Here is a 26637-nt window from a genome sequence, read left to right on the forward strand (position 1 = left end):
TAGATGGCTCTGGCCACAGTGGAGCGATGCCCCAGATGGGCAGAGCATCACCTCCTGGTGGGCATGCTGGGTGTATCCCGGTCAGGCACATGTGGAAGTCTGCCTGACAAAAAAACAGAATTTAATAAAATTATTTTATCTTCTATATTAGGAACATCGTATTGTTTCTCCTTGTGGTAGTGACACAAAGTTGCCTGTAATACTAAATTATAGGAAAAATAAATAAAACTGTTGAATAAATTATAGGTCTGGTGTATGGGTATAGTAATGGTAAAAATCATGAATGGGTATTCTTCCGAATGAGCTGGGAACGGTTCCATTCATTCACCGCCTGCCTTGTTCCCGGGACACGTGGTGCCTCATGTGACCATTGTGGCTCTAAGTTCTGAATCTGTTCTTTGTTCGTTTTCCTGGGAAACCTGTAGAAGAGCTTATAATGAAACTACCCCTGTCATTAGGGCCATTGGAGTATCCATCTCAAGTTTGAATTTTATAACCCAAATCAACCCAAGCTAGTAATGGAGTCTTAAAACCTAGGAAAAATATGTAAGTTTATTGCAAAAGATAATATCCCATTTAAAACAGTTTAGAAATTTACAAAACCTTACATTATACATGGTTGTTGTTTTTTTAAGAAGGTGCTCTACAGATGAGCTGGTATTAATTTCCAAGTATAGTGAGTACACATTTTTTTCTTAACTACAGAGAAAGCAGCTACATAAACTCCTGCAACTTACATTGATCAGTCTTTGTTTTCCCCTTCAGTTTTATAAAAGTATTTTTTGTTAATATCTCTCCATAAAACCATATAACCTCAAGTACAGCATTTTTTTTTTTTTTTTTGTAGATTATCATGGTAGATGTTACATAGTATTTTACAAAGAAGTGATTTTCACATGAGTAGATGGGTGGAGAGTTTTGGTATTTGTATATGTGTGTGTGTGTGTTTTTAAACAGAGATGATATTTTTGTTAGCAGGAAGGTGTTTGCTGAATCCTTTTCCCTCAGAATGATTTTGAATGTTCAATTCCCGGACGAGACCTCCCTCCCAGTTTCAGGTCGGCGGCCTGAGCGATGCTGTGTTGTGCTTTGGTATAGAATCATTGCGGACTCATTTGGTTGTATTTCTAGAAATGTTAACATTTTCTAAGCCCGGTTTCATTTTTTTTTTTTTTTTTTTTAGTGGAGGATTTATCTGAGGCCCCTAACTCAACGTAAGTGTATAAAAACGTGCGCTTTTTGGTTAGCCAGAGTCTGGGCTATACTTCCTGTGAGCGACGCCTCTGCATCATTCTAGGCTAACTTTGGCAAACGGTCGAGCTCAGCTCCAGGTCGTTCTGCTCACTGGATGCTGGACCGTGCAGGAGAGCTTAGAAAGCAGGTGGAGCAGGTGTTTGTATCTCTCTGCATCTGCGACTGGACACACGGGCCCTGCAACCTTAAACAGTTTGTCAGAGGCTACTGGGCGAGGCTCTTCTGTTGCCTGGGTCTCTCCGTTCCTGGAACAGGATTATTTTTTGCTCTAGCATGCCGGCCAGGAATATAAATTAATTTGAGAATTAGTGTAAGCAAAGCAAGTTAAGATGGAAGCTCTACTAGAAGATAAAATTACATAAGAGATCCCATATGATTTAGCGATATTGGATTATCCTCTCTGCTGTTCTTTTCCATTGTTGGGGCCAACGGAGGGCTGATTGTGCGGATGCAGAGGGATCTGTGGCTTTTAGCCAGTGGTAGCGTATCTTATTGAAATGTGGCTTCCTAAGTATGACAAGTGTATTTATCTTAATTCCAACTTCGCATTACGGATGCCGGTCTCATTTTGTGGGTTTAAACATCACACTGGAAACAGAACAAGAACATCTTGAATGACATTCCCCAGACTTAAATAAGTGCGAGCCCAGGTTCCCTGCCAAATTCCCCTCTCGCTCTCACTGAAATAGCTGGTGCACTGCAGCGCGTGGCAGGAGCAGGTGCAACTGTCAGAGTGGTTTGCTCGATTCGTCTCAATTTGCAGTGGGAGCAGGGTACGTTCATCCCACGTTCGCCCGGGATGCTGGACTCCGCAGGCTCTCGCTCAGACACCTGATCTTGAGCAAAGCGGGTTATGAAATGCCTTCTCCACTGACTACCGTGTTGAACCCTAGGCTCCCCTTTCCTAAGCAGCATCCGATCCGTCCAACCACAGGCTGGGGGAGAATGTAACGAGAAGGAACAGAAAGAAGCCTTGCCATCTCACCCCTCCTCATCCCCAAGAGTATGTAGCAACTACTTAAATATATTATGTTAGTAGTTTGTTCAGCCATGCAAGTTTGACTGGACCCACAGGTACAGGGGGTCTTGTCAAAAGAATGAGCCAGACTTGGAAAGAATTCAGACTTGGGGAAGGATAGGTCTTTAATACTAAAATGGAAAAATATATATATATATCCCCTCATCCCTAGTCCTGATCCTTCTTCTGTCAGGTGATCATTGCCTGGTCACCAGGAAGGGAGATTATGTAGATTACTATATAGTTTTGAACCTATCTACGAAGCTATGGCAGGGATGAATGAACGAGAACCAGAGTTGTGTTTTATCTCAGTCTTGTTTATGTGATCGGTCAGATGAAACAGACAGGCTGCCGGGTCTCATGACCTTAAATGTGGCGGGTAAAAGTAACTGTGGAATCTTCCAAGTTCAACCCCAAACGAGATCCCACCCACGTGTCAGGCCATCTCCGGCCCCAGGCTGAGAAACAGGACGTCTAAGGTGGGTCCTGGAGCTACACCTGCAGACTGAAAGGCCCACAGAGCATAAGATGACAAATCCTTGACTCGGGATCAAGAGGCTAATTGGAAATGAAAGCGACCCAGCCCGCCAGGCCCTCGCGCCTTCTGACGCCCTGGCCGTATCCGTCGCGCTTACGCACACTAGCTAGGGTCTTAGAGAGAGTGCTGGATTACGGATCTAATCCTCTCTGCTGTCTCTGTTTAAAACCCTCCTCTGTCTTCCCGCTCTGCACATCATTTCTTTCTCCTTTCTTTTGGGAGGACACACCACGCATGAGAAGGAAATGCCTAGCGTTGCCGACGGAGGGCTCTCTGCTCATTCATGATGGGAAAGGGTCTAGACTTGCCAGCCAGGATGTGGCCTGGCTGGTGTGACAGGGAGCTAGGCAAGCGGACACTCTTGGGTCCGTGAAGTCCTCAGCCAGCGGCGGCCCGCGCTCAGGTCGGCGGTCAGGGGTTGTCAGCAGCGGGCTGAACCAGCCCCGATCTGTCCCTTGTTGTCGTGGGCTGAGCTGCTCACGGCCCAGGACCTCTGCTAGGACACAGAGAAAGCCTGAGGACAGTGGCCTCCCCCTCCTCGGGGAGGCGTTTGCGGAAGGCCTCGGGCCCGGTCCCAGCCAGCTCAGATCCACCAGAAGCACTTCTTCTTCACTTTCTTGGTTTTCCGCCTCAAGTCCTGTTTCTCGGGAACGGGGGGCTCTGCTGGGGACTTGGGAGGGGGCGATGGCTCCTCAGCTGGTTCCGCCTCCTCCAGACTCTGTAGGACTTCGTGGAACCTGCCTTCCTGCTGCCGGAAATCGTACTCTACGCTGGAAAAGACAGAGGGAGGGAGGAAAGTAAACTCAAATCAGCACGTGCGGAGTTAGCATCGCCCAGGGGCCGACGGCTGTGGGAGAGCGTGAGCTTAGGTACCTGCAGGCTGTGTGACCTTGGAAAAGTCGCGCCACCTCTCTGATCCCCCAGCTCCTCACTGATGGAATCGGCACCCGTAACGCCTTCCTCTTGGGGACGTGCTGAAATTTAAGTGAGGCGTGCAGTGTGGCAGCCCCAGAGTAGGTATTCCGTAAACATCGCTCCAATCTTTCTCCCATTCATTTAATGCTCCTAATTCTTAATCTTTCTCCACGTTCTGTACGAAAAGTGCTTCATTGTAAACGATGTGAATAATACAGAGGGATAGATAATACATCTGACACCTCAGTTTCCTCATCCAGAGAATGGACAAAATGATAGCACCAATCTCAGTGGCTTTCTTTGGAATGTAAATGTGTGTGTGTGTGTGTGTGTGTGTGTGTGTACACATTAAGCAAGAGACTACAGATGAAGTGTTTAGAGCAGTGCCCAGCATGCGGTAAGCCCCCCGTCTGTGTCAGTCAGCTCCTATTACTGTCACTCTTGTCATCAATCGGCATTATTACTACTGATACATTAAGTCTTGCCTTCGCCTTGGTTCTCAACCTAACTCTGCGTCTTGGAGAGTTTTACATACACCTTTACCTCATAGTCCTCCTGAGTCCAGACACACTTAAACACTCTCCTTCGATGGGCACTTCTAAATCTCGTTTTTGCTGTTTGATTTGTGGGTCTTGGAGCCACTTATGTACAGACTCCATTGTATGGTCTGTCCACTGGTCAGCGAGGTGGACAGGATTGACATCGGGGACCAGGGTTCCCTCTCTGCGGTCACGGAGTACGGAACCGCTGGCCTGCGCAGTGGGTGCTCACACCCCCCGACCTCTGAGGGCCTGGGAATCGGGCTGGTAGGCGTCGGGGACCTCAGCTCAGCCTTTCCCAGAACCGGGAGAGCCGGGCCGGAAAGAATGCACCCTGCGGGCTGTGCGTGGGCTCCCTCCGCGCTGTGCGTGGGCTCCCTCTGCCAGAGCTGTCCACTTTCCTCCCCAGGAGACTCACTGAGGGAGGCGTTCCCAGTGCCGGGGGCTCATAAGAAGGCTCTGGAGGTTTTAGACGTGTTTGTTGTCTGGTCTCAGACCGGAGGTCTCAGAAGGCCAAAGATGAGGAGCCAGTGTGGGCTTGGGGAAGGGACGCCGTCATGGAAACGGCGCATGCTCCTTGTGCAGCAAGGAAGAAACGAAATGTTTCGTATGGAAGACGAAAGATGCCCACATTGGTTTGGGACGTGGCCTTTCCACCCGGCAGGGGCCGAGAGGAGCTGTCATTAAAGGGACAGTTGTCCCTGTCTACTATCCCGGTGTCACTCCCCAGAGACCCAGGATCAGACAAAGTGCTGCTGAAAAGGCAAATTACGGTCATTACACATGACGAACGAAGACCCCCCCGACAGCACCTTGTCACGGGCACGCGGAGATGGGAGAAGCTGAGGAGACGGACCGGGTGTCCGTGCTGAGGAATGCCGGGGAGGAGCGGCTGGTTATTTTGTTTCTATATTTTTGATAGGCTTCATCTAGATTCTCTTCTCCTCGGCTCACATTCTCTTACTTTCTGTTCCTTCCTGGTCCCCTTGGTCGGGACAGATTCCTAGCTGGGTGACCTATATAGTGGATAAGACACAGGCTGTGTTTTTCAAAGCCAAGTTCCACAACTGATTAGCTCTGAGATCTTGGAGGGGGGGGGTCATCTGTCACTTCTTCCAGCCACAGTGTCCTCATCTGTAAAATGAGCATGATACCCACTCATAAGATTCTCAGTGAAGTTTAAACGACATAATGCACCTGCAACACGCGGCTCAGAGCGAAGCACTTAGGATTCAGCCAGCCATTCAGCAATCATTTATTATCTCCCGCCTGCCAGGCCCTGGGCTAGGGGCTGGGGAGGAGTGATAGACAGACAGACAGACAGACAGACATTATCCTGGCCTCCTGGTGCTGGCAGGCCAGTGGCTCTGTGTCCTCAGTAAACGCTAGCCAACACAAGAGCTATTAGAGACCTGCTAGCCACAGCACAGGTTTGCCAGGTCAGGGAGCGGAGGTGTCCACTGGGGCACACCCTGAGGATCCCCCTTACAGGGTGCCCTGCCCAGCCCCGCACCCCTCTTTGTCTCTGGGTCTGGGGAGTGGGTCTGTATGCACTACCTACATCTCGGTCTCCCAGTGGACACTTCAGAGGCTGGGAAAGGGTTGTCGCCTACAACCTCTTCATTGCTTTAAAGAAGAAATCTAAAGCAACAAGTTGCAAACTCTGATTATCACCTTCTCTAGCAGAAGTTCACAGATAGGGAACAGTCATAGTTGCAGTTCTCCTGGCTCCTGATCATAGCCCTGCACTCTCTCCTGAGGTAGAGAAATAACCTTTATCCCGGAGCAATAGACAGAACCAAAGGAAGTGGGAACCCCCTGCTCATTCTAGGACTTTCCTATGCTGTCTGGTAAAAGACATTCCACCCACCCACCCACCCACCATCTATCCACCCACCCAGCCAGCCAGCCAGCTGGCTTGTGGCCTGACACAGTGCTCAGTCGTGGGACACAACAGTAAGACAGAGAGACCTGGATACTGCTCTTGTGACTCTTAACTTCTCAGTGTGTAAATAATCATCTTACTTCTCAGATGATTAAACAAATACTGCTTTACAAATACACTTTGTATTTATCTCAACCATCCCTACTTTCCAGCTCTCCTTCCATACACCTCTACCAAATCGCCTGCGCGTACACAGAACCAGCTTCCTTTCTTCTCCCTAGACGCGTCCCTTCTCTGACTTCATCATTCGAACAAACAAACAAACAACAACAAACCACCAGAGTTGGTCAAGCAAGATTCACAACAGCATCCTGATACCAGTTAGAAAAAAATAATGCTGTGGGCGAATCCAGAAGGTGTACAAAACTGGCAGACGTGGGCAGGAAAAAGCCAGGAGACAGGACGGAGCTCTGTCTCTTTGTCACACTTGAAAGTGTAGCCCAATGTAGAGGCTAGAGCATGGGCTCCTGAGTAGAACACCCCTGGGTTTGAACCGAGGCTGCACCACTCCCCGGCCGGGTGACCTTGGACAAGTTGCTTCTCTTTCTGAGACTCCATTGAGGGAGTAGGGGGTCATTAAGCTCTCTCACCAGGTAGTGCATAGGTGGGACACAATGACTGGTGAAATGTCCCCACATAGGATGTGGTCTCTGCCCGCTCCACCCTTCATGAAGTCTTTTGTCTTCCTGTCTTAGGGGATGCATGTCTTTCCTCCTCTCAGGCCTTCAGCTCTTCAGTAATTGTCTACCTTGCCAGCAACATCCCTCTTCACCCCTCCGCTCCATGCGCATTCAGGGAAGAATACATTCTATGTTTCTATGGAAACACCACAGGGTTCCAGTCTAATCATGGGGACTTGGAGATCCCCCCACACCGTACCACCCTGCTTGCAGCTGCCCTCACTGCGCGTGACAATCGAAAGGGGGCTGAAAGTGACTTTCTTTTTCAAGGCCAGGCAAAAAGCAGAGTCTGGAGAAGTGTGTGCACTTTGGGAAGAAATTGATTAATGCTTTTTTTTTTTTTTTTTTTTTTCGGCCAAAGCAATTTATTAACATAAAGGAAAATTGTCACTTTCCTTCTTATTCTTCTGTTTGACAAACTACTCTGTAGTGCAGAGGAGAGGCGAGGGAGTATATCTGTTTTGGTAGCAGCTGCCTGAGAAGTGGGCAGAGGGCCGTGTCCCTCTCATCTCTCTTTCATCTTACACCTGGGTGGAGAAGAGGAGATACCCCTCCACTGCCTTCTCACACCTTTCCAGCACCCTCCTGATCAGGGGTGTTCTCCTTGGTGAGAACTCAAGGAGAGGGTTGTTTGTAGATTCTGGGGACTGGCCGTCTGCCTTGGCTTTGGTAGGAAAGTGAAAAGCAGGAACTCTTTTAACCTCCCCTCCCCTTCTCTCCTTCCTCTTTGTCTCCTTCCCCTCCCGCCCTTCACATCTTCTGCCAGCTGCCCGTAGTCCACATGGGTGAGGAGGAGAGCTGAGTGCTTAGTTTACAGAGCTCCGGCTCACAATGGGGGCGGACGGTGGTCAAGAAATTGTTACAGTACAGGAGTCAGACCTGGAGCCCTCGAGGCCGTGCGGAGCATTCCGGGTCGCTGAGGTGGGTCTTGTGCGGAGCAGCTGACACGGGGTCCAGGGCCGCCCCACTCATTGTCGAAGGGAGCCCGAGAGCCCTCCCCATCGGGGATGTCTGCGCCTGCTACCTCTCATTAGGAAGTGAGCTGTGTGTAGCCCGGGAGCGGGGGGCGGGGCGGGGGGGGAGCTTCCCAGTCCCCTCTCAAGGGCACCGCACTAATCTAGCTGACAAATCAATGCTCCCGCCATCCTGCCAGGTGAAAAGCAGAAGGATGTTTTTCTAGGCAATTGGAAGCAGTGGGAAGCCTAAGTCATGGCTTGTCTGGAAGAAGAAATAATGAGAAGCAAAAAGGAGATAAATCCACTGCTCCACGAGCAAAGAGCAGAGCCGGGTTCGGGATGCAGTCGCTGGCTGGCAAGCTGGAGTCGGGTTCGCCGAGGAGAGACGGCGGTTTATGCAGGAACGAAAGTGAGCAATAGAAACCCCTTCCTTTTACATACGTAGCACTTTCAAACTGCAGATACTTCAGATCCCTGTTTGCATTTTATCCTCCTGGTAGCCCAGGAGGATGGGGAGGTGGTTCTCCCCATTAAACTGACAACCGAGGTGGCAAAGAGAAGTCCCACGGTGAGTTATGCTCAGAATGTAGCCTGGTTCCCAGACTCTCAGTCCTTTGTTTTTATTAAAGAGGAACTAAATGTTTTAGCCCAGGGCCTGGCTACCACCAGGGCCTTCATCTAAGAAGAAGAAATAAACGGCAAAGTACCTGGACCATGTTAGGTGAGGACACATGGCAACTTAGAAGAAGAAAAAGAAGGAGAAGAAGGAGAAGGAGAAGGAGAAGGAGGGGAAGAGAAGGAGGAGGAAGAGGATGGAGGGGAGGAGAGAAGAAGAGGAGAAGGAGAAGGATGAGGACTGTCATTTGTGCACCAGGATCTGTACAGCAGTCACAGGACCACAAGCTCAGTAATTCTCACATCTCATGTAATGCTGACAGCCCTGTTAGATAGATACTCTCTTTGTCCCCTAAATGAGGAAACTGAGACAAGCCCAGGCTTAAGGGCACACATACTGGTAAGCGACAGGGCCAGGATTTGAGCCCAGACGGCTGAGGCGCTACGACCGACTGCACCGCAGGGCACAGTGCCCTCGGCCTGGGTGAGCTCCTGGCCGCCGAATGTGTGTGGGCTGCGGGTGCTGCTGGTGGTAATGACCAAGACCTGGGGCACCCGAGGACTGCACAGTCCCCTGTGGAATTGGACCCAGCGTGGAGCTGGGCTGCATGGAGGACCCTTTCTGACCTAGCCGACCAGCACCCCCTGTGATAGTGTTTCCAGGTTGCAGGAAAGTTCAGGCAGGGAGGCTGCACACCCAGAGAAGCGGGGTGACCCCCTCGAAGGACCTTCTGGGCCCAGCCATCTTGGGTGCGGGCAGACTGCTGAGGTCTGCAGCGGGCCCTCCGCACTTCCTGCTCAGCAGGGGGTCTTGGCCCTTTATAAAGAGGGACGGTGACAAGCCCCTGCTGTGAACCCTCCACTCCGAGCAAGTTCGCTGGGCACCTGATGACCATGGCATCGCCCCGGAGACGAAACACCTTCCAGCTCCGCCTCCAGCTCTTCCCCTCTGCGGCGTGATTCTGTGGCCCCTCTCCCCGTGGTGCCCAGGTGCTCCCCAGGTTTACTGACCACCTCACAACTTTCCTAAAGAATTAGCTGTCAGAATCTGTGGACGCGGCGAGGGTAGTTTGGTTCCTGTCCGCTGGGATGAATCACACCACTTTTGGAACGTGTCTTTGGGGAAAGATTAGCCCGGGAAAGCAGGAGTTTTAGTCTGTCTTCCCCACCCTCCCCCCTTCCCAACCCATCCTAGAGCGAATATTGCTCCTAAAACCGCCTCCTAATGACCCGTTTGCTCATTATTTATAAGGCTTGATTTTAAGCTTCACAACCTGCAGCTCTTTCACGTTGGCAAGGGCACCCCTTCTCCTGGGCGTCTGTCCACTGACGTGTCCTCCGAGAATCGCAGGTTCTCATCTCAGCCCCTGAATGATAAGCAGGACCAACCCGCGGAAGTGGCCGCTGTGGGCCACTGACCGGGGAAGGAAGCTGTGGTCTGGGTTCTGTGGCCCTGAGTCGGGAAGGCCTCCACATTAAGTCCTCAGAAAGGACAGTCATCTTGGAGGACTTTAACAGATACATTTGCTGATTATGCAAACTCAAAGGGAAAAGGGAAAAGAACAGAAAAAATCTCGCGAAAGCAGGGCCCGTTTAAGCTCCGAGTCTGTTGGATCTTAGGTCACAGAACCTCTCAGAGTCTCAGTTTCCTCATCTGTCAAGTGGGAATCATAACCGTACTCACACGCGAGGGTTGTCGGGAGTCTGAGGTGAGATGCTGCGTGCGTTGAGCAAAATGCCAGGCCCCGTGCCGGCACAACAAACGGTAACGATTGTTACATTAACTTGACAGGGAAATAAAGACTGGGTCGCTCTGTGGTCAGCTGTGGCCTCGGAGCCAGCAGCCATCCATTTGTTATTCCTGTGAGACTCTCAGCTTACTTGATTTTATATTTATGGCATGTTTCAGCCTCTTTAGCTATTAATGCATTAAAATAGGTTTCCCTTTTATTGCAGATAAATTGCTGATGCTGTAAATCCTCCTCCTTTTCCCTTACACTCTGGGGAGAAGAAGAAAGGGATAATATGTGGCTGGGAGAAACGGACTAGAGGCTAATGTCTTGGGGATCCACCTATCGGGGCTCAGAGAAATTTCCCCACGTACCCCAAAGTCTGTGCCTGTTTCCTAAAGAGACAGCTTGAGCGATGTTCGGGGGGGGGGGGGTGGACTGGGGGAGGCTGGTTGGTATTGCTGAAATGAGGCCAGCTCAGCATTGACGGAACGCTGCTCCGTCCGTGTTGAAATGCGATGAGAGAGCCGCAGACGCGTCTGTGATCGCTGGAAAGGACAGGTGTGCCGGGTGCATTGATTGGTGGCCAGAGGGAGGGCTGTGTCTAGAAGACAAGACTCTCACCATCCACCTGGCTCCGTGATGAAGGAGCTTCCTCAGCAGACCGAGGGAAAATACTAAATAAGGTAAGCAGAAAGTTGGTCGCTAAACCCACAGGCCTGGGCGCGTGTCACTTTTCTAGTGACATGCCTTGTTTCCGGTTAGCTAATAGCTGTAAGCGGCAGGCAAGGCCAAGACCCAGTGTCCAAAAAAGCTTAACCGGAGAGAGAAACTCGTGGAAGGCTCCCAGCGCCGCCGACCGCGTGACTCCAGGTGACCAGAGTAAGCTCCTCGGAAGACGGAGGTCTGGCTTCTCTCCTGCGGGGCCTGTGCTCCAGAGAGACTCCCTTGTGATAAGTTCTGAATATCAAAACCGAGATGGCTTTGATATGTTCGTTGGAAACATCTATGTCCCTGTAGTTAGGAGACAGAGAGAGCGTGCGGAGGAAAGCGGTAGGGGAGAGGGTGGTGGTCTAAGGCATCCACTGAGAACCTGGGGGTACAGCTGAAACCGTGAGAAGAGGCTGAGGATGCGATGAGGAGACCGCCTGCCCAGGTAGACCCCAGACCAGGAGCAGTTCTGCCACTAGCAACTTCCAAGTCTCACCTGGCCAGCCTCTCCCTTCAACCCATTAAAATTGCTAAGTGTCTGGCATGCTTTTTATTCCTGTTTCCTAAGCAATGGATGCTTGGACGGTCGGTGAAATTTTCATCTGAGAAAGACTTCCTATTCTCTTCCCTTTAAACATTTGATGCATTTTACAACTTAAACAAAGAAGACTTTTTTTTTCTTTCTTTCTTTCCTGGCAGCCATGTCCAGAGAAATAAATGCTTGATTGGTATAGTCAAAGTCCTCCAAAGAGGCTTGGCAGTGATTCTTAGAGTGAACTTGAAAATGAAGTGCAGGGAGATGTAGCTGGAGGAGCAGAGAACAGAGCGGAGGGAGGAGGGAGGAGGGAGGCGGGGAGGAGGGGGGCAGAGGACGCACCCTGGGGCGACCTCAGGCCCTGGAGAAGAGCTGATTCCTTAGGGCACCGTTCCTCCAACTCCAATCATTCGCTCACCATCTTCGTCAATAGCATAAGAAAGGGTTTGAAGCCATTCTAGCACCAAACTCCGATTTTCCCCTCTAAGTAATCACAAGGATTAAAATAAATTTGGAGAGAAAAACAGCTTACTCACTAAGTACTTGAATAGTATTTAATCTTAGGGACCATAGGTAGCATTCACCCGACCCTTCGAGAAACTTCTCCTAGAATCAATGCTAAGGATCAATGAAGAGTGTGACCAGGGGGGACTTAAACAGCCTGGAACCAGCTGGAGGCACAGAGCCAATTTCTGCCCCTTTCCTTTAGAGGCTACGGCAGTCCCAACTCAAAGGGGTCCCTTCTTCGTGGTGTGAGAAATACCCTGGAAGGCCCCCAAGAGCCATGCCTGGAGTCCCTAGGCCTCTATGTGGGGCTGTGATTCTGGGTGAGAATGGGTCTATGGGGGTGGTCTACAGTAAGAAGAAAGCTAGAGAGACTTGAGGAGGCAGGGGACAGAAGGCTCCTCTTAGAACAGAGAACAAGTTGGACAGAACCAGTGACCTCACGTGTCTCGATGGAAGCCGTAGCCTTCAGCTGACGGGGCCACTTTGGAAACCTGATGCATCGCCAACTTGGCAGCAGCATCTCCAGAGAAGAAGACCTGGCAGGCAGTTTCTCAGGCGCTATACGTACAGTGACGTGTGCTGGGCCCATCCGTCCCCAGGGAGAGGGACCACCCCTTAACAAGGCCCTGGGATGAGCTTCTCACCTCCCTTATTCAGTAGTGTGTAAGATCTGACTTTCCAGGGCACAACATAAGGTTTGAAGTCACTTGAAATGTTAAAAAAAAAAAAAGAAAGAAAAATGACAACTCTCATCTTCCCCTACTGTTACTATGACGAAGGTGTGTTTCTCATCTCTTTGCTTTCATCACCTTAATTGCCTGTCCCTCCGCAATGGCTCAGAGACAAGGATGTGTAGCTACTGTCTGGGAGACGGGTCTGGCCGTGAATGGTAATGAGGAGTCGATGCGTACGATGGCGGCTCCTCTTGGAAAACGGGAAAGGGACGTGGGCGTGAAGGCTTAGTGACCCTTCCAGGCGTGTAAATTAATTGAGAATGTTTGCTTGGGATGTTTGAAGTAGCCAGTAGGAAAAGGCAAACACTCTCAGACGTGCGGGAAGGTCACAGTTTAGCCAAATATTGCCACTTGTCATTCCTCATAGAACACCGGAATGTCAGAACTGAAACGGGACTGGAGGGACCATCTGATTAAGAGGCCCTCAGTTTTCAGGCGAGGCAAGTCAGAGGCCGGAAGTGACTTACCCAAGGCCAGGCCGTGAAACTCACAGGAGCCTGGGAAAATCACCACGGGTCCTTATTATTTGCATAAGTGAAATAAAAAAACTAAAAAAAAAAGCATCTTAAGGTACCAGAAAATACAACATCTGGCTGACGAAGAAAAGAGACTATCCAAGATTTAAATGGAGATTAGTTAAAGATAATTATTGTTTATGATGAATGGGTTTTTTTGTTATTGTTCTTCCTAGCTGTCTAGACATTTAACAATTTTTGTCCTCCTAGAGCTTAGGAAATTTCCTTAAGACAGGAGCTGTTAAAAAAAAAAAAGAAAAAAAAACCAACAACAAATAAAACAACATAGCAGTTGAGTCTGCTTGCTGATACTTTCCACTGTCATAAGCCTTTTCCAGGGGAATTTTTTCTTTTTTTTGGGGGGGGTAGTTTACACTGAGGTGAGGGCTTCTTTTCTGTGCTCGGCCCTGAAGCTCCCCTCATGTAGTGAAAATATCTAGTTCTGTGGCTGCTAGGTGTGAGGAGTTGACATGTCAATGGAAAACTGGCCCCGGCCCTGCCTAAGCGCAGGGGCCTCCTGACCTACAGGCCTCCCTGCCCTGTGAGGATGAAATGTCGGGCTTCTGCTGGAGGAAATGAGAAAGTTTTAAAAGAACGTAGAGGGAACCCAGTTGGGCGACGCATTTTCATTTGAGAGAGAAATGCATCAGAGAAAGCAAAACCACATGCTTCCGTCAAAATTAGGGGCCATCAACCGAAATGACTGCTTTTGACCGCATTTCTACCTTGCCACTGAAATGGGGCTTCCAGCAAAGGGGCCATCGATCTTGCTAGTAATAACAGTAATAAGCCCCGGGGGTTTGTACGGAGCTTTGCGGTGACAAACAGGCATTCACATACTGCTCACAAAAATTAGGGGAATATTTCAAAAATGAATAGAAAGCTATAAAATATCCCCTAATTTCTGTGAGCAGTATCTATTGACACATGCATGTGTTCCTTATGGCAGCTCTGCGTAGGGACAATTGTGCCCATTCTACAGAGGAGGAAAACTGAGCCGTAGACATGTTGGCAGACATCTGACTCGGAGAGTTTGACTCCCAAGTTCAGTGCTCCCATTACTCTATAACGATTTCCTTCTCTTCTAAAAAATCTGCTTCATTGCGGTAACCTTACCCCCTGCCGGAAGGAAGGAAGGAAAAAAGGAAATGACATGCTTAGAAAGGAATGCAAAGCGCTTACTTAGCACGTTTCTTGACACACAGGAAGTGCCTGACACGGGATTCCTGCTGTCAAGGAAGAGGCATTGTGGTGCAGTAGTCAAGACCACAGGGCTAAGGTCTGAGCCTGAGTCTCGAGCCTGGCCCCTTCTCTGAGAAGGCTCTATGTGAGCCGGGCCACACGGTGGGACTTCCCTGAGGACATTTAACACCTACGTCACACGGCACGGTATTCAAATGAGAGGTAAAGGTGCACAGCGAGCTCTGTAAGGCACCTGCACTCATTGTTCGGTAGGTGTGGGGCTCGTCCTCAAAAGGATTTGCTCAGAGACCTTACAGCAGTCAGAAAACAAAGCCACGCCTGCCTTCGAACCAGATGTTCACCTTTCCCAGTTAAAACACCTTGACGGGTAATTCTCAGGTATGGCAAGGCCCCCTCCTGTCTTTGCCTCTCTCCTGGCTTTCCTGCGTCTAAGAGAGTCTACGCGAGGGTTCCGCGGACCCGCAGCCTCCGGGCCCCACCGAGCCGGCCTCCGCCGTGGCCGGGTACCTGTATATGATGCAAGCCGTGTTCTGGCACGTACTGCAGTTGTTGAGATCTTGGCCGGTTCGGTAGAAGTGGCGCCTGCAAGACAGAGCATTTGCTGGATGAATCTTTGGGCGGAAGTCCCGCCCCCCGCCCCTGGAGACGCACGCTTCCTACGGACTCCGTCCTGCAGCATGGCAGTGCCCCGGTCACGGGGAGCCACGCTCCCAAGCCGCGTGGCCATCACACATACACAAGAAACCCATGACAAGAGGACCTCGTGTTTCTAGAGGGCTTATCCATGTTTAAGCACTTACAAATCTGAGAGTTTGGTGTGGGGTTTTTGTTTTTTTTCATACTGACAACAATCCTGGGAGATGAGTCAGCTCTTCTCAATGCCTCGTGATAGAGGGGAAACTGAGGGACTTTGCCAACGAGTGGAAAGGAGGGGGTTGTTAAAACTGACCCCCTCAGTTCTGGGCGTCTCTGTCTGTACCGCCCCGGCGCTTCCCTCTGAGAAGGCAGTGTTGATTCTGATTCATATCAGCCAATGTCAGTTAATTTCCTCTCCCCGCCTACCCTTTGTTGATGAGCTCTCACCGGCCCTTCTCGGTCTTTCTTTCGGGAGCGCATTTTCTAGGGACAGACGCTCCACACCTGAATAAATAACTGCGTTTTCCTTCCCAGACTGGTGCTGAGTCACCCAGGAAAGCATTTTCTGGCTTTTTTTTTTTCTTTGCAGAATTGGGATCTCATTTCTGTTCCTACTGAATTGGTCAGTGAAGGACTGGCCCGAGCCATGAAAGTGGTCAGTGGAGGGGAAGGTCAACAGGAAGCTTAGTGGCCACTTCAAGTCCTTCGTGACAAACACACAAATAACCAAAACACTGTGCACACGCAGCGACTTGCTTCGGGGATGGGGTGGGGGAAGTGCCCGTGTGCTGTCATTTCCCCCCCACCATTTATCAACTGGACCCCGATCTTAAAGCCACTTCTGACCCTGCTGCTACATTGTCCCCTTTTCTCCAGTCTGTTGTTATTTGGAAACAAAAAGAAATAGCCATGGAAATTCACCAAAGCCTAGGATTGAATGAATGAAACCCAGCTGGAATGAAGGAAGGCCATCGCTTACAATTTGGGGGAAACACCAGCCCCTCAAACATTTTGGAGACATTTTATTAATGGCAACCAGGGCTCTCTCTCTCTCTCTCTCTCTCTGCTCCTCCCCTGGCAAACGACTGACTTAACCCAGTGCTCTTTAAAATAAAATAAAATTTCCCCTTACCCTTCTGTGAGAGCCCGAGCTTTCTCCAAGTCTTGAATTACATTCAAAAGCACTTTAATTTTCTCCTGGTTCGAGTGCAGAGACTCCTCCACGGACTGCAGCCTGCCCTGGAGGTCACAGAGCTCGCCCCGGGCCAGGTGAACCTGGTCAGTCCCACCCGTCTCCCCTCCGCTCTGAAGTTTGGGCTCCCTCCTCGGGAGAGGAGACGGGAGGCGATCGTTTTCTGGACAGTTTCGAAACTCTGGGGGGTCTGGCTGGGTGGGGTTCCTCCCCGTCTGCTCCTGACAAGCAGGGGCAGATTTGAATGCGATGGTGGGTGTGAGTGAGGGCAGGTCCTGGTGACTGTTCCTCGGTGAGGGACAGTCCAAAGCCCCTCCTGGGTGGGCCGGCTGGCTGGGGGAGCTGTGAGTCCGTGAAGGTGAGGGAACACACGTCTCCTTTGACGGAGCTGGCAGCGGGCCAAGATCTTTGTCATCAGAGCCGTCTTTGGGCAAAAGCAATTCAGGTTTCGGTTTCCCTGTGCCTGGCATGTGGTTGGCACCGCTGGTGGCATTGAAGCAGGAAGGAGACCTTTCTGAATCTGATGGCGGCACTCTTCCCCCATCACCCGGACACGTGTCGACCAGAGGGTGGATGGAGTTGCTCATGTCTGCAGCTCTGTCTCGGCCAAGAGCGGACTGTCTCGCTGCCCAGGGAGGACTGTGATAAATGTCATCGGGGACCTGAATGGCAGCCGTGGCTCTCTCCGAGGCCCTCCAAGTCCCTGCTTCCAAGCATATGCTAACAGGCCCGTTGCTCTGCACCTTGGACAATCTAGGGAGGAACGGGTGGGACACCTTGACCCTGCGGGGCCCATCCTCGAGGCGCTGAGCCAGCCTTAAGTAGGCAAGCTCCGAAGACACAATGTCCTGTTCGGAGAGGTTGCCGTTGACCTGGATGGCACTTGGGGAGGCGGTTGGCATTTCCACCAGGGACTTACTGGCCGTGAGTCTCTTCCTTTTGAAGATCGGGAAATGCTTCCTGAGACTGGGGGAGGTCTGGATGGCGATGTTCCGAAAGCCCCCGGCCTTCTGGGACCTGGGGAAGGACAGCGAGTAGGCGGGGAGGTGGTGGCGCCCGGGGTCGTGAGCCTTGCCCGCGGCCGCCGGGTCCTCGGGCGCGTGGACGTCCACCTCGGCTAGGCCGGGCGGGGCCTTGCCGCCGGCGCCATCCTCTTTGAAGCGCACCTGCTGCGACTTGCTCCTGCGGTGGTGCGGCTGCCTCAGAAACTCCACCGACTCGAGGCTGTTACGCTTGAGGAGCACAGGCCGCACTTTCATATTTTGCTGGGCCATTGAGCCTCAGTGGGAAGGACGGGGACCAGACGCTTCTCCGGGGCACATGTCCTTAGGTCTTTGGAGCGGCATCCGGCGACGGCATCTCGGACGCGGAGATCTGCCAGCCGAGGTGGAGCGGCCCCGTCCTCTGCGCACAGGGAGCCGCCGCCTCGGCCATCCCCAGCCTGCGGATTCTCCTTGGGAGCTACCCGTTATGCTTCCCCTGCAGACGGAATATTATTTCATTGCAGCGATAATTGCCACTTAAACAATGAGTTAGGCTAATGATTAAACATCCCATCCACCAAGAGAGCTGGTGGGCTGTTTATCCAGGGAGGCTGGCAGGCGGCTCAGATCCCGGAAAAAGCTTGCTGCTTGCTGTCTTTGAACAAAAAGACAACAGAAAGTACCATTTAGGGGAGAGCGCCAGACTCCCAATGTGTGAATTCCAAACAAAACCTGCTACGTCTGAAACAGACGGCTTCCTTCCCCAGAGCATCAAGTCCCAGTGTAAAAAAAAAAAACTACAGGAGACTTAAACACATCTTCTTTCCATAGCGTGTAAACAGGCAGAGAAGTCACTGACCTGGGGGCCGGCTTCTCTGATGATACATGGTGCTCCTAAGGGCACGTCCCCATTCCGGTCAATACCAGGTCCCTCCCTCAGAGACATTGTTTTCCTTCATGCTCTGCCTCGTTTCTTCAGCGAAGGACACTTGGCTTCCTAAACAGCCTCACAAAACCCAGTGGGGTGCGACCGGGACAGGCCTGAGGCATCTGAAGGCATGCGGAGGGCGGGCAGAGTCTTTGTCGTGGTTCCTGGTTCGGGCCAGTGGCTCAAGTTCACACGTGGGCAGAGTGATCCGCGGCCGTAGCCTCAGGGAACCTGAACTGAGCACGGCCGGCCCTTGGCCCCGGGACTTGGCTTCTGAGGCTTGGCGGTCTTTGCCAGCAGGCAGGCCGAGTCTGAAAGGGAAAGGGAAGAGGCAACAGTCACAAATCAGAACGCAGTTCCCGAGCACCTGGGTTTCTCTCCAAATTCCAGCCCCCCCCCCCCCCCAGCTGCGTGCCTCGGAGTGGGCGGCGGTCTAGGAGCAGGTCAGCCACGCTGTCCTTCCTTCTGTTCACCCAGAGCCAGTCTCCTCCTGGCTGCGGGGCCGTCTGCCTGCATCACTCCTTCCTGCACTCCCAGGCACCTCAGCCACCTCCTGCTCCTCCGAGACGTCCCAGCGTACCTGTTACTTCCTCACGGCGCCTTTCCCATGACCCCTCCCCCGCCTTCACCTCCAGACTGTGTCCGGACCCCCGTGATGCCTTCCCATGGCATACGTCCTAACACCAATTGCAGCTGTCCTTAAATAGTCACTGTATGTGTGTATTTGGTGTGCTCCTCCCCCCCCTCATCCGGGAGCTCCGGAGAGGGCCGAGTTTGGGAAAGCCACCTGGCGCTTCCCACTGAAAAGCAGGCCTGGCCCCCCCCTCCGGGAGTGGCATCCTCCCATTGCCCCCTGAGGAGATGTCCCTGCTGGCGATGGGTCCCTGCCCTGCTGCATGACAGTCCCAAACAGCCCCACTATTAAATTTAGCTTCATGTTTCAGTGACCTTCGGGAAGAAGGCAGTAGTCCCTCCCTTCATTCATCTTAGGACCGAGCCGTCTCTGCCTCCTCCTCTTCACGTGACAGATGCGCCTGCCAGAATACCTATGGTAGCAGGGAGCTCACTACCTATTTTAGTTAATAGTAGCAAATGTGTATTGAAGATGTATTCTTCCCAAGCACTGCGTTAGCACTGAACATCAATTCCTAAGATGGTTTTTAGTAGATGATCCCCATTTTGCAAAATGAGCACTTAAGACTTGTGAGGTTAAGTCACATGCCTGAAACTACACAGTGTGAACTCTTTTTTTTTTTAATTTTAGTTTTTTTTTAAGTGAGAGACAGGAAGGCAGAAAGAAAGACTGCCACATGTGCCGCAGCCAGGATCCACTCAGCACTCTGCCTACCACGTGATGCTCTGCCCATCTGGGCCTGCTGCTCTAATGCTCAGCAACCGGGCTATTTTTAGCACCCAAGGCAAGGCCAGGGAGCCATCCTCAGCACCCAGGGCCAACTTGCTCCAACGATTCGAGCCATGGCTGCAGGAGTGGAAAGAGAGAGGGAGAAGGAGGGGTGGAGAAGCAGATGGCCACTTCTCCTGTGTGCCCTGACTGGGAATTGACCCCAGGACTTCCAAATGCTGGGCCAATGCTCTACTACGGAGCCAGCTGGCCAGGGCCTACACATTGCATACTCTTGACTCCTGTGCTGAAAAAGCTTAGATATTTATATGTCTACTTTTGTGGATTTCTTTGCCTGATTTTCCTCTATGTTTTCCCTCTCCCTAACTGTTCATTAGTGCTTTGTTCTGGTAAAGTTAACTCACTTAGACTACAATTGTCTGAAGCTGCTTTTCAAAAGAGCTCACGTTTAGTGAACATTGATTATGTGCCAGCCATTGTGATAGCTGCTTTTCATTTACTCTCTTTTTTAATCCTCATGACAATCTTAAAGGCAGATGCTATCAGAATCTCTTTTTGTAAATAAGAAAACCGAGGCACAGGACGTTAGGTAATTTGCCCCAAGTTGCTCACCCAGTAGTGACAGAGCTGATATCTGAACCTAACGGACTGATCCTGGAGCCCAGGCTGCTAACCACTGGACATTCCTGCCTTCTCCAGGTCTGGGAAAGGTTTCAAAGTCCCTCCACATTTTCCTCCTGAAAGTCAGCCATCCTTCTGGTGTAAGCTCTGCTTTTCCTCCGGGAGATTCATCTACCCTTGAGGTGGTTTCTTTTGATCTTTAAAAACAGTTGGTTTTCTGTGTTTAAAGCTATTACATGTTCACTGTAAAAAACTTCAAATAACAAAATAAACAAAAAGGGGAAAAAATTATCTGAAATTCACTAGGCACCTGGCTGTGCAATACTTGCACATGCATTCCATGTCCAGGGCTCACACGTGCAGGTTCACAGGGAGCGTTTTTGATTAAAAACAACAAAAAGACAAAAACTGAGCAACATGGAGAAAGTTTCATTTATAGCCAATAGAGTCACACCCTCCTTTTGAGTAGGCTAATAGGACTCTGTTGTCTAGTTATACCATGATTTATTGAAAGAGTATCCTTTGGTAGATACTTATCTTGTTTCCAAATATTTGGTATTATTAATAATCCTGTGACATTTTTCGGGGGGGAGTGAAACTTGGAGCACTTGTTTAATTATTTCCTTGAAGTGAATTCCTAACTAGAATTAGTACTCATACATTTTACATTTTGTTGATATTATCACTTTTACTTCTAGAAAGTTCTACTTAGGCGCAACCCTACTTTTAATGCATGATGGGGCCTTTTCACCAGAGCCTCTTTGTCACTGCTTTTGGTCAGTTTGATTTTGATTTTTTTTTTAAACTGCCAATAAAATGAGAGAACAGTTGTCTCTGATATTTCTTACTATGTAATCTATTTCAAATTGGGCATTTTTCCAGATGTTTATTGATTTTACACTACATCTGATATAGGTAAAGAATGAAAAGTTGCGTACTGTGATCATTTGATCAATTAAGCTTACTGTGGAAACTCTTGTGTCCTAGACATAACCTAGGAAACTTAGTAAATATAAACATTTTCACTTGAAAAATTGCAAATTTGCATCCCAATCCGTCTGCCCCCCGAATGCCCACCGTGACCTTTGCACAGACACATTCTGGGTTCTGGGGAGTGCGCCTGGCTGAAGGAAGTGGCCCTTTGGGGGCCTCAGGCCTCACAGGCTCCCCTCCCCGCTCACCATTCACTGATAGGGAGTCCCTGGGGCTTGGTGGTTAGGACTTAATTAATATCCTGGCCAGAGTCCAGAATCACTCCCCAGAGAGGGCAGCAGCACACCCAGTGGCTGGTCATTATTGCCGATCTTTGTGACATTTTATTCTCTCCTCCTTTGATTGTTGACTTATTGAACACTAAGCCACTGTTTATGTCCCAACTGTTAACCGTGTCTGGTCCACGTTGGATGGTCCTCATGAAATCAGTGTGCATTTAGTAGGTCCAGAAACATTTGGTGCTATCTCTGTAGGTCACAAACTTTAGACTTTCTCTGGAATAGACCCCCAGTGGTCTTCTCTGGTTTTTAGGCTCTTACGGTGAAGGACGGTGTGCATAGGCTTGAGCTTATGGGTAACTTGGACTAGAACCTTCTACTTGCTGACTGTTGACCTGGAACAAGTGACTTGGCCTTCGTAAAACAATAGAGTTGTTACGAGGATTCAATTAGATAGTCAACATCAATAACATGGTCGGTGTGGTCCCTGTTAGTTCATCAGACAGAACCCAATGGAGACCGTGAGGTACTCATAGTGCATCTTGCCCCTTCCGCTTTCCCACAGGAGCATAAATTTCAGGAAGCAGTGTGCACGGGTGGCATTCCCAGGAGTCCTGCCCTTCTCCCTGCCACCTCCATACGTCGAGTACCCCTCTGACCTGGCACGCATCTCCCCGTACAGTACTTGTCGGCTGACCTTCAGCCTCCTCAGCTAGACTGCAAGCTGCCTGACAGCAGAGACGGGCCACAGTCCACTCTGAACCCCTGGCCTTATGCCCAGCTCGATACAAAGTCTGTGTTAAGTGAATTCTTGTCAAAGGAATGAATATACGGGGGGGGGAGGTCCTCGGGTTGCGACACAGCTCTGTTCCTACGACAGTGAGGTGACCCAAATTTTGGTGTAAGTCGAAATACACCCTAGCCTAAGTTACTGACTTAGCCTAACACAGTTGTATAGTCTAGAACATAAAAACACGATTAAGCCAAAAATGGTGTAGGTAAGCGTACTGGGGGACGCCAGCTCCCTCCCTCATGAGCCGTGTTACTGCGAGCTCTTCCGCCGCTCTCAACCAAATCAGTTCGCCCACGTAGTCTGGAAGTACGATGCTAACAGGGAAAGCCGAAACACGTCTCATTTTTTAAAGTCTTTTGGGAGTGAGCATCATAAACTCAGTATATCGTATGTCGAGACTGTCGTAACCCAAAGACCCCTTGTAATCTCGTATCACCTTATTTGCCTTAACTCCTGTTGACATAGAATAAATATCTGTGTAACGAATAGGAGCAAGTTAACTCGCTTCTACCTTGCTTTCCCTTTCAAAGACATCTCACTAGGCCTCTGGGATGAATGAACTCTGTCTGTCCTTTAGGGCAGTGAACCCCAACCTTTTTGGGACCACAGACCGGTTTAATGTCAGAAAATATTTTCACGGACCAGCCTTTAGGGCAGGACGGATAAATGTATCACGTGACCGAGACAAACGTCAAGAGTGAGTCTTAGACGGATGTAACAGAGGGAATCTGGTCATTTTTTAAAAATAAAACATCGTTCAGACTTAAATATAAATAAAAAGAAAATAATGTAAGTTATTTATTCTTTCTCTGCAGACCGGTACCAAATGGCCCACGGACCGGTACCAGTTGCGGCCCAGGGGTTGTGGGGACCACTGCTTTAGTGTACTATGCTCGCTCTATCTGTGACTCATAGTTAATTTGGTTAGACCAGGGGTTGGGAACCTTTTTGGCTGAGAGAGCCATGAACGCCACATATTTTAAAATGTATACAACGTGACAGCCTGTATACAATGACCCGTGTACTTTACGCATTATCCAATAAAAATTTGGTGTTGTCCCGGAGGACAGCTGTGATTGGCTCCAGCCACCCGCAACCATGAACATGAGCGGTAGGAAATGAATGGATTGTAATACATGAGAATGTTTTATTTTTTAACGTTATTATTTTTGTTTATTAAAGATTTGTCTGCGAGCCAGATGCAGCCATCAAAAGAGCCACATCTGGCTCGCGAGCCATAGGTTCCCGACCTTTGGCTTAGACCTTATGGAGACCTGTTATGACCTGGGCACTGTGACACACATGGCGGAACTCACAAAAAAGGAATGAGATCTGATCCCTCTTGGAGCACTCAGAAGGGAACATTGAAATGCCACCCCAGGTGGAATCGACCCCTGAGAGGTGGTACATAACCTTGTGCGGCGTTGGGGATGACTTGGGTCAAGGAAGCTACATGATTCGTTTCATGGCTTCAGATCCTGGTTCAAGCATCGGCGGTGCTTACATTTCAGATGGGACTTGGGCCTTATCATTGACTCCAGAAGTCAGTGATTTTTTTTTTTTTCTTTAAAGGACCAGAGAGTAAATATTTTCGGTTTTGCTGGCCCTACAGTCTCGGTTGCAACTATTCAACTCTGTCGTGCGGCAAGAAAGCAGTCATAGACAATATGTCAACACATGGCTGTGACTGTCTTCCAACAAAACTGAATCTAGGAAGCGGGCAGTGGACCAGATCTGGCAGGGGGGAAGGGGAGACGACACACAGTTTGACGGCCTGCGTGGGGCAGTAGGGAGTCCTTGGTCAGTTTCAAGCAGGAGGAATATGATTAGGGCCTTTGTTTTTTTCAGAAAAGCCTCTATTTGCTGACACATTGCTTATCTCCCTTCTCCTTCTGTACTCAGAGTCAGTAAGAATAAGTCTGACTGTTTATACCACACTTTACAACTCACGAAGCATTTTCAAATCCCGTGTAATCCCCACTAAGCATGTTGGGAAGCATTACCCTGGTTTTAAAGAAGCGGAATCAAACCCAGATGAGTTAGATGGCTTGTCCTAAGTCACAGAAATGGAATTGGAACCCAGACCCCCCCCTCCCCTGACGTCAGCCTCAGGGCTCTGGTGAAGGCCCCAAGTCCTCCCACTCCAGGGAGCCCATCAGGTGTTTCCCCATTGAGTGAGTCGGTCATCTTTCTCCAGCTTAGTGGGTGCATTCTTTGTTGTCTCTCTCGTCAATTGTCTTTAGAGGGTGCATTCTGAAAGGCTCTTAAAGGAATGCATCTTATAGTCTTTTTATACCTTCCAGAGTATGAGTCTGTGGGGAGCACTTCCAAAAATAACTACCGATCGCTTCGTCCTGGGACTTGTGGTTCTTTACACCAAAGTTTCCCCTCACTCCGTTTGTATTCAGCTGGTTGCTTGGTCAAATCTGCACCCCCTTCTGAAATCAAAGAGTTAAATGTTCGTGGTCCAAGACTTTGCCTTTCAGATTTGAAAGTTGCCCCGGCATCTTTCTCAATAAGAAACAGGGGCTGACAGATGTTTGGGGTCTGCGTGAATTGACTCTTTCCCCCAACTGGTCAAAAAAACCTAAAGGAAGTGGCTTTCTTTCTTCTTGCCGCCTGGAATTACTAAACACAGGTGTACTCGGGGGGTGGGGTGGCAGAATCAGGTACCAAAGTTTGAGGTTAAGATCAAAACTCATTTATTTGGAGTCTGGAAAGCTATTGTGAGCACGAAATCTTTTTCCTCATTTTTAAACATGTCATGTTTATCTTTTTCTCAGTTATCTGTTATTTGTACCCAAGCCTCTGTCATCTCTCATTTGTACCTCCAAAGGAGAGGCCTCTGTCCTTGTCCCCTTTACCATCCGTCCTCCACAGAGCAGCCGGACTGACCTTTATACGATTTAATCAGATCACATCAGGCCCCTCTTTGAAATCCTCCAAAGGCATCCTGTCGCATTTAAATTAAAATCCGAAGTCTTTACAAAATCTGCAAGGACCGGCCTCCCCTGGCCTTGCCCGCCACCCTGACCATTGCGTCTCACACCACTTCTCCCGTCCTTTCTGTGACCTGCCCCCCCCCCCCCGACCCTGGACGTGCCAGGCTGATGCTCATCGTCCGTCTGCCCCCACCACTGGCTGTGCCATTGTTGGAACTTCCCGTCCTCCTTTCCAAGGCTGGTCTCCAGGAGGACCTCCTCACCTGTGCGCCCCCCCCCCCCCGTGAGCAGCACCCTATTCTACTCCTTTGTCTATTGGTTATCTCTGTCCCCATTTACCGAGGAACCTCAACAAGCCTCTGTTGAAAGAATGAATGAACGAATTCTTAGCGTTAGAGTCTTCAAGGAATCATAGAACCTTAGAATGAGAACAGAGAGCTTTGAAACTTTCCACCTTGGGCGGGGGCATCCCACTCAGTAGTTTTCAGATCTCCTTTGACGGTGGGATCATATTTCTATATCCATGCTTAATCCCCGTCCTGATACCTGAGACAGAATAAAGCCGGGCTGTTCTGGAAAAAGTGGTGGTGGGGGGGGGGGTGGCGTTCTCCTGGTCACTCCGAGCCACACCCTGGAACCCCAGGGCTCCAAGCGAGCTCTGTTTGAAAGCCACTGAGACAAACCCTCTCGTTCTACAGATGGGGAAACTGAGGCTCTGAGCAGCTCTCCTCTCCCTATAAAGTCCTCAAGAAGAACAGGAACGGCTGGTGTGTACCCCGACCCCCAGCGTGGCCCCTGGCAGAGCAGGAGCTCAGGGCACATTTGGGGAACAGTTCAGGTCGCCCGCTGAGTGGACGGCAGGAGGGGAACAGGGTGCCGAGGCCGGGGAGTCTGTCCCCCAGGGCAGCAGTGAGATGGCGTAGGTGGGGGTGGGGGGGAACGGGGACCGTGGCTTCTATCCGGTTCAGGTGCGGGTGCCTCCTTTCGAACCAGACCTCGTGCAGAAGACTCACGCGGACGCGCAGGCCACCAACGCTATTTTATTCTGCCTACCACTCCAGCCCTCTGATTACGCTTGTTAGAAACAGACAGACAGACAGAGAGGAAAATCAGAATATGCTGACCTTCTCCCCAGTTCTTCACCCCGCCTTTGTCCCCACCTTGTCACACCCCCGCCCCCTCACCCCCTGCTCTCCTTCTTCCCTTCCTCCTGACCCTTCTATTGCCATCTCCTTCTCTCCTGCCTCTTTAAAAAGTGCTTCTGGGTTAGTGATTCATTCCTTTGGCTGTTCCATGTCAAGACGGGAACTCAGTATCTCTTGGAATGGCCTCTCCTACGAACCTTAGGGGACAGTTCTCCAGGCCACACGTCCCCGGCTAGAGGCACTGGAGGCTCGTGTGGCTACTTCTGAAAGGTCACCTCCAGCCTGCCGTCTCCAGGGTAAAGCTGGACTCCCATCAGCTGCGATTGCTGATCAGCTCTCCCAGCCTCTTCTCACGGAGGAAAGAGCAGGAGACTGAGAGAGAGCTCTGTGTGTTCATGCAGCACTTTGAATTCTTTCCAGGTTTTTCT

The 26637-nt window shown here is 50.3% G+C and overlaps 2 protein-coding genes across 4 annotated transcripts in view; one reads left to right on the plus strand and one right to left on the minus strand.

Annotated features, from left to right (window-relative positions):
- The window catches only part of DOCK2 (dedicator of cytokinesis 2), a 401087-nt gene that overhangs the window by 191024 nt on the left and 183426 nt on the right, over positions 1-26637 (plus strand). The gene's annotated exons all lie outside the window — the stretch shown is intronic.
- INSYN2B (inhibitory synaptic factor family member 2B) overlaps positions 1137-26637 on the minus strand; it is a 111302-nt gene continuing 85801 nt past the window's right edge. For both annotated transcript variants that reach the window (XM_066342688.1, XM_066342689.1), the window contains exons 2-4: positions 16164-18445; positions 14903-14977; positions 1137-3580 (exon numbers count right to left, since the gene is read on the minus strand). In XM_066342688.1, the coding sequence (XP_066198785.1) occupies positions 3394-3580; positions 14903-14977; positions 16164-17497 (1596 nt within the window). In that variant the 5' untranslated portion in view covers positions 17498-18445 and the 3' untranslated portion in view covers positions 1137-3393. The remainder of the gene's footprint in view (positions 3581-14902; positions 14978-16163; positions 18446-26637) is intronic.

The sequence above is a fragment of the Saccopteryx leptura genome, chromosome 6 (genome assembly GCF_036850995.1).
Source record: "Saccopteryx leptura isolate mSacLep1 chromosome 6, mSacLep1_pri_phased_curated, whole genome shotgun sequence".
Classification (NCBI taxonomy): domain Eukaryota; kingdom Metazoa; phylum Chordata; class Mammalia; order Chiroptera; family Emballonuridae; genus Saccopteryx; species Saccopteryx leptura.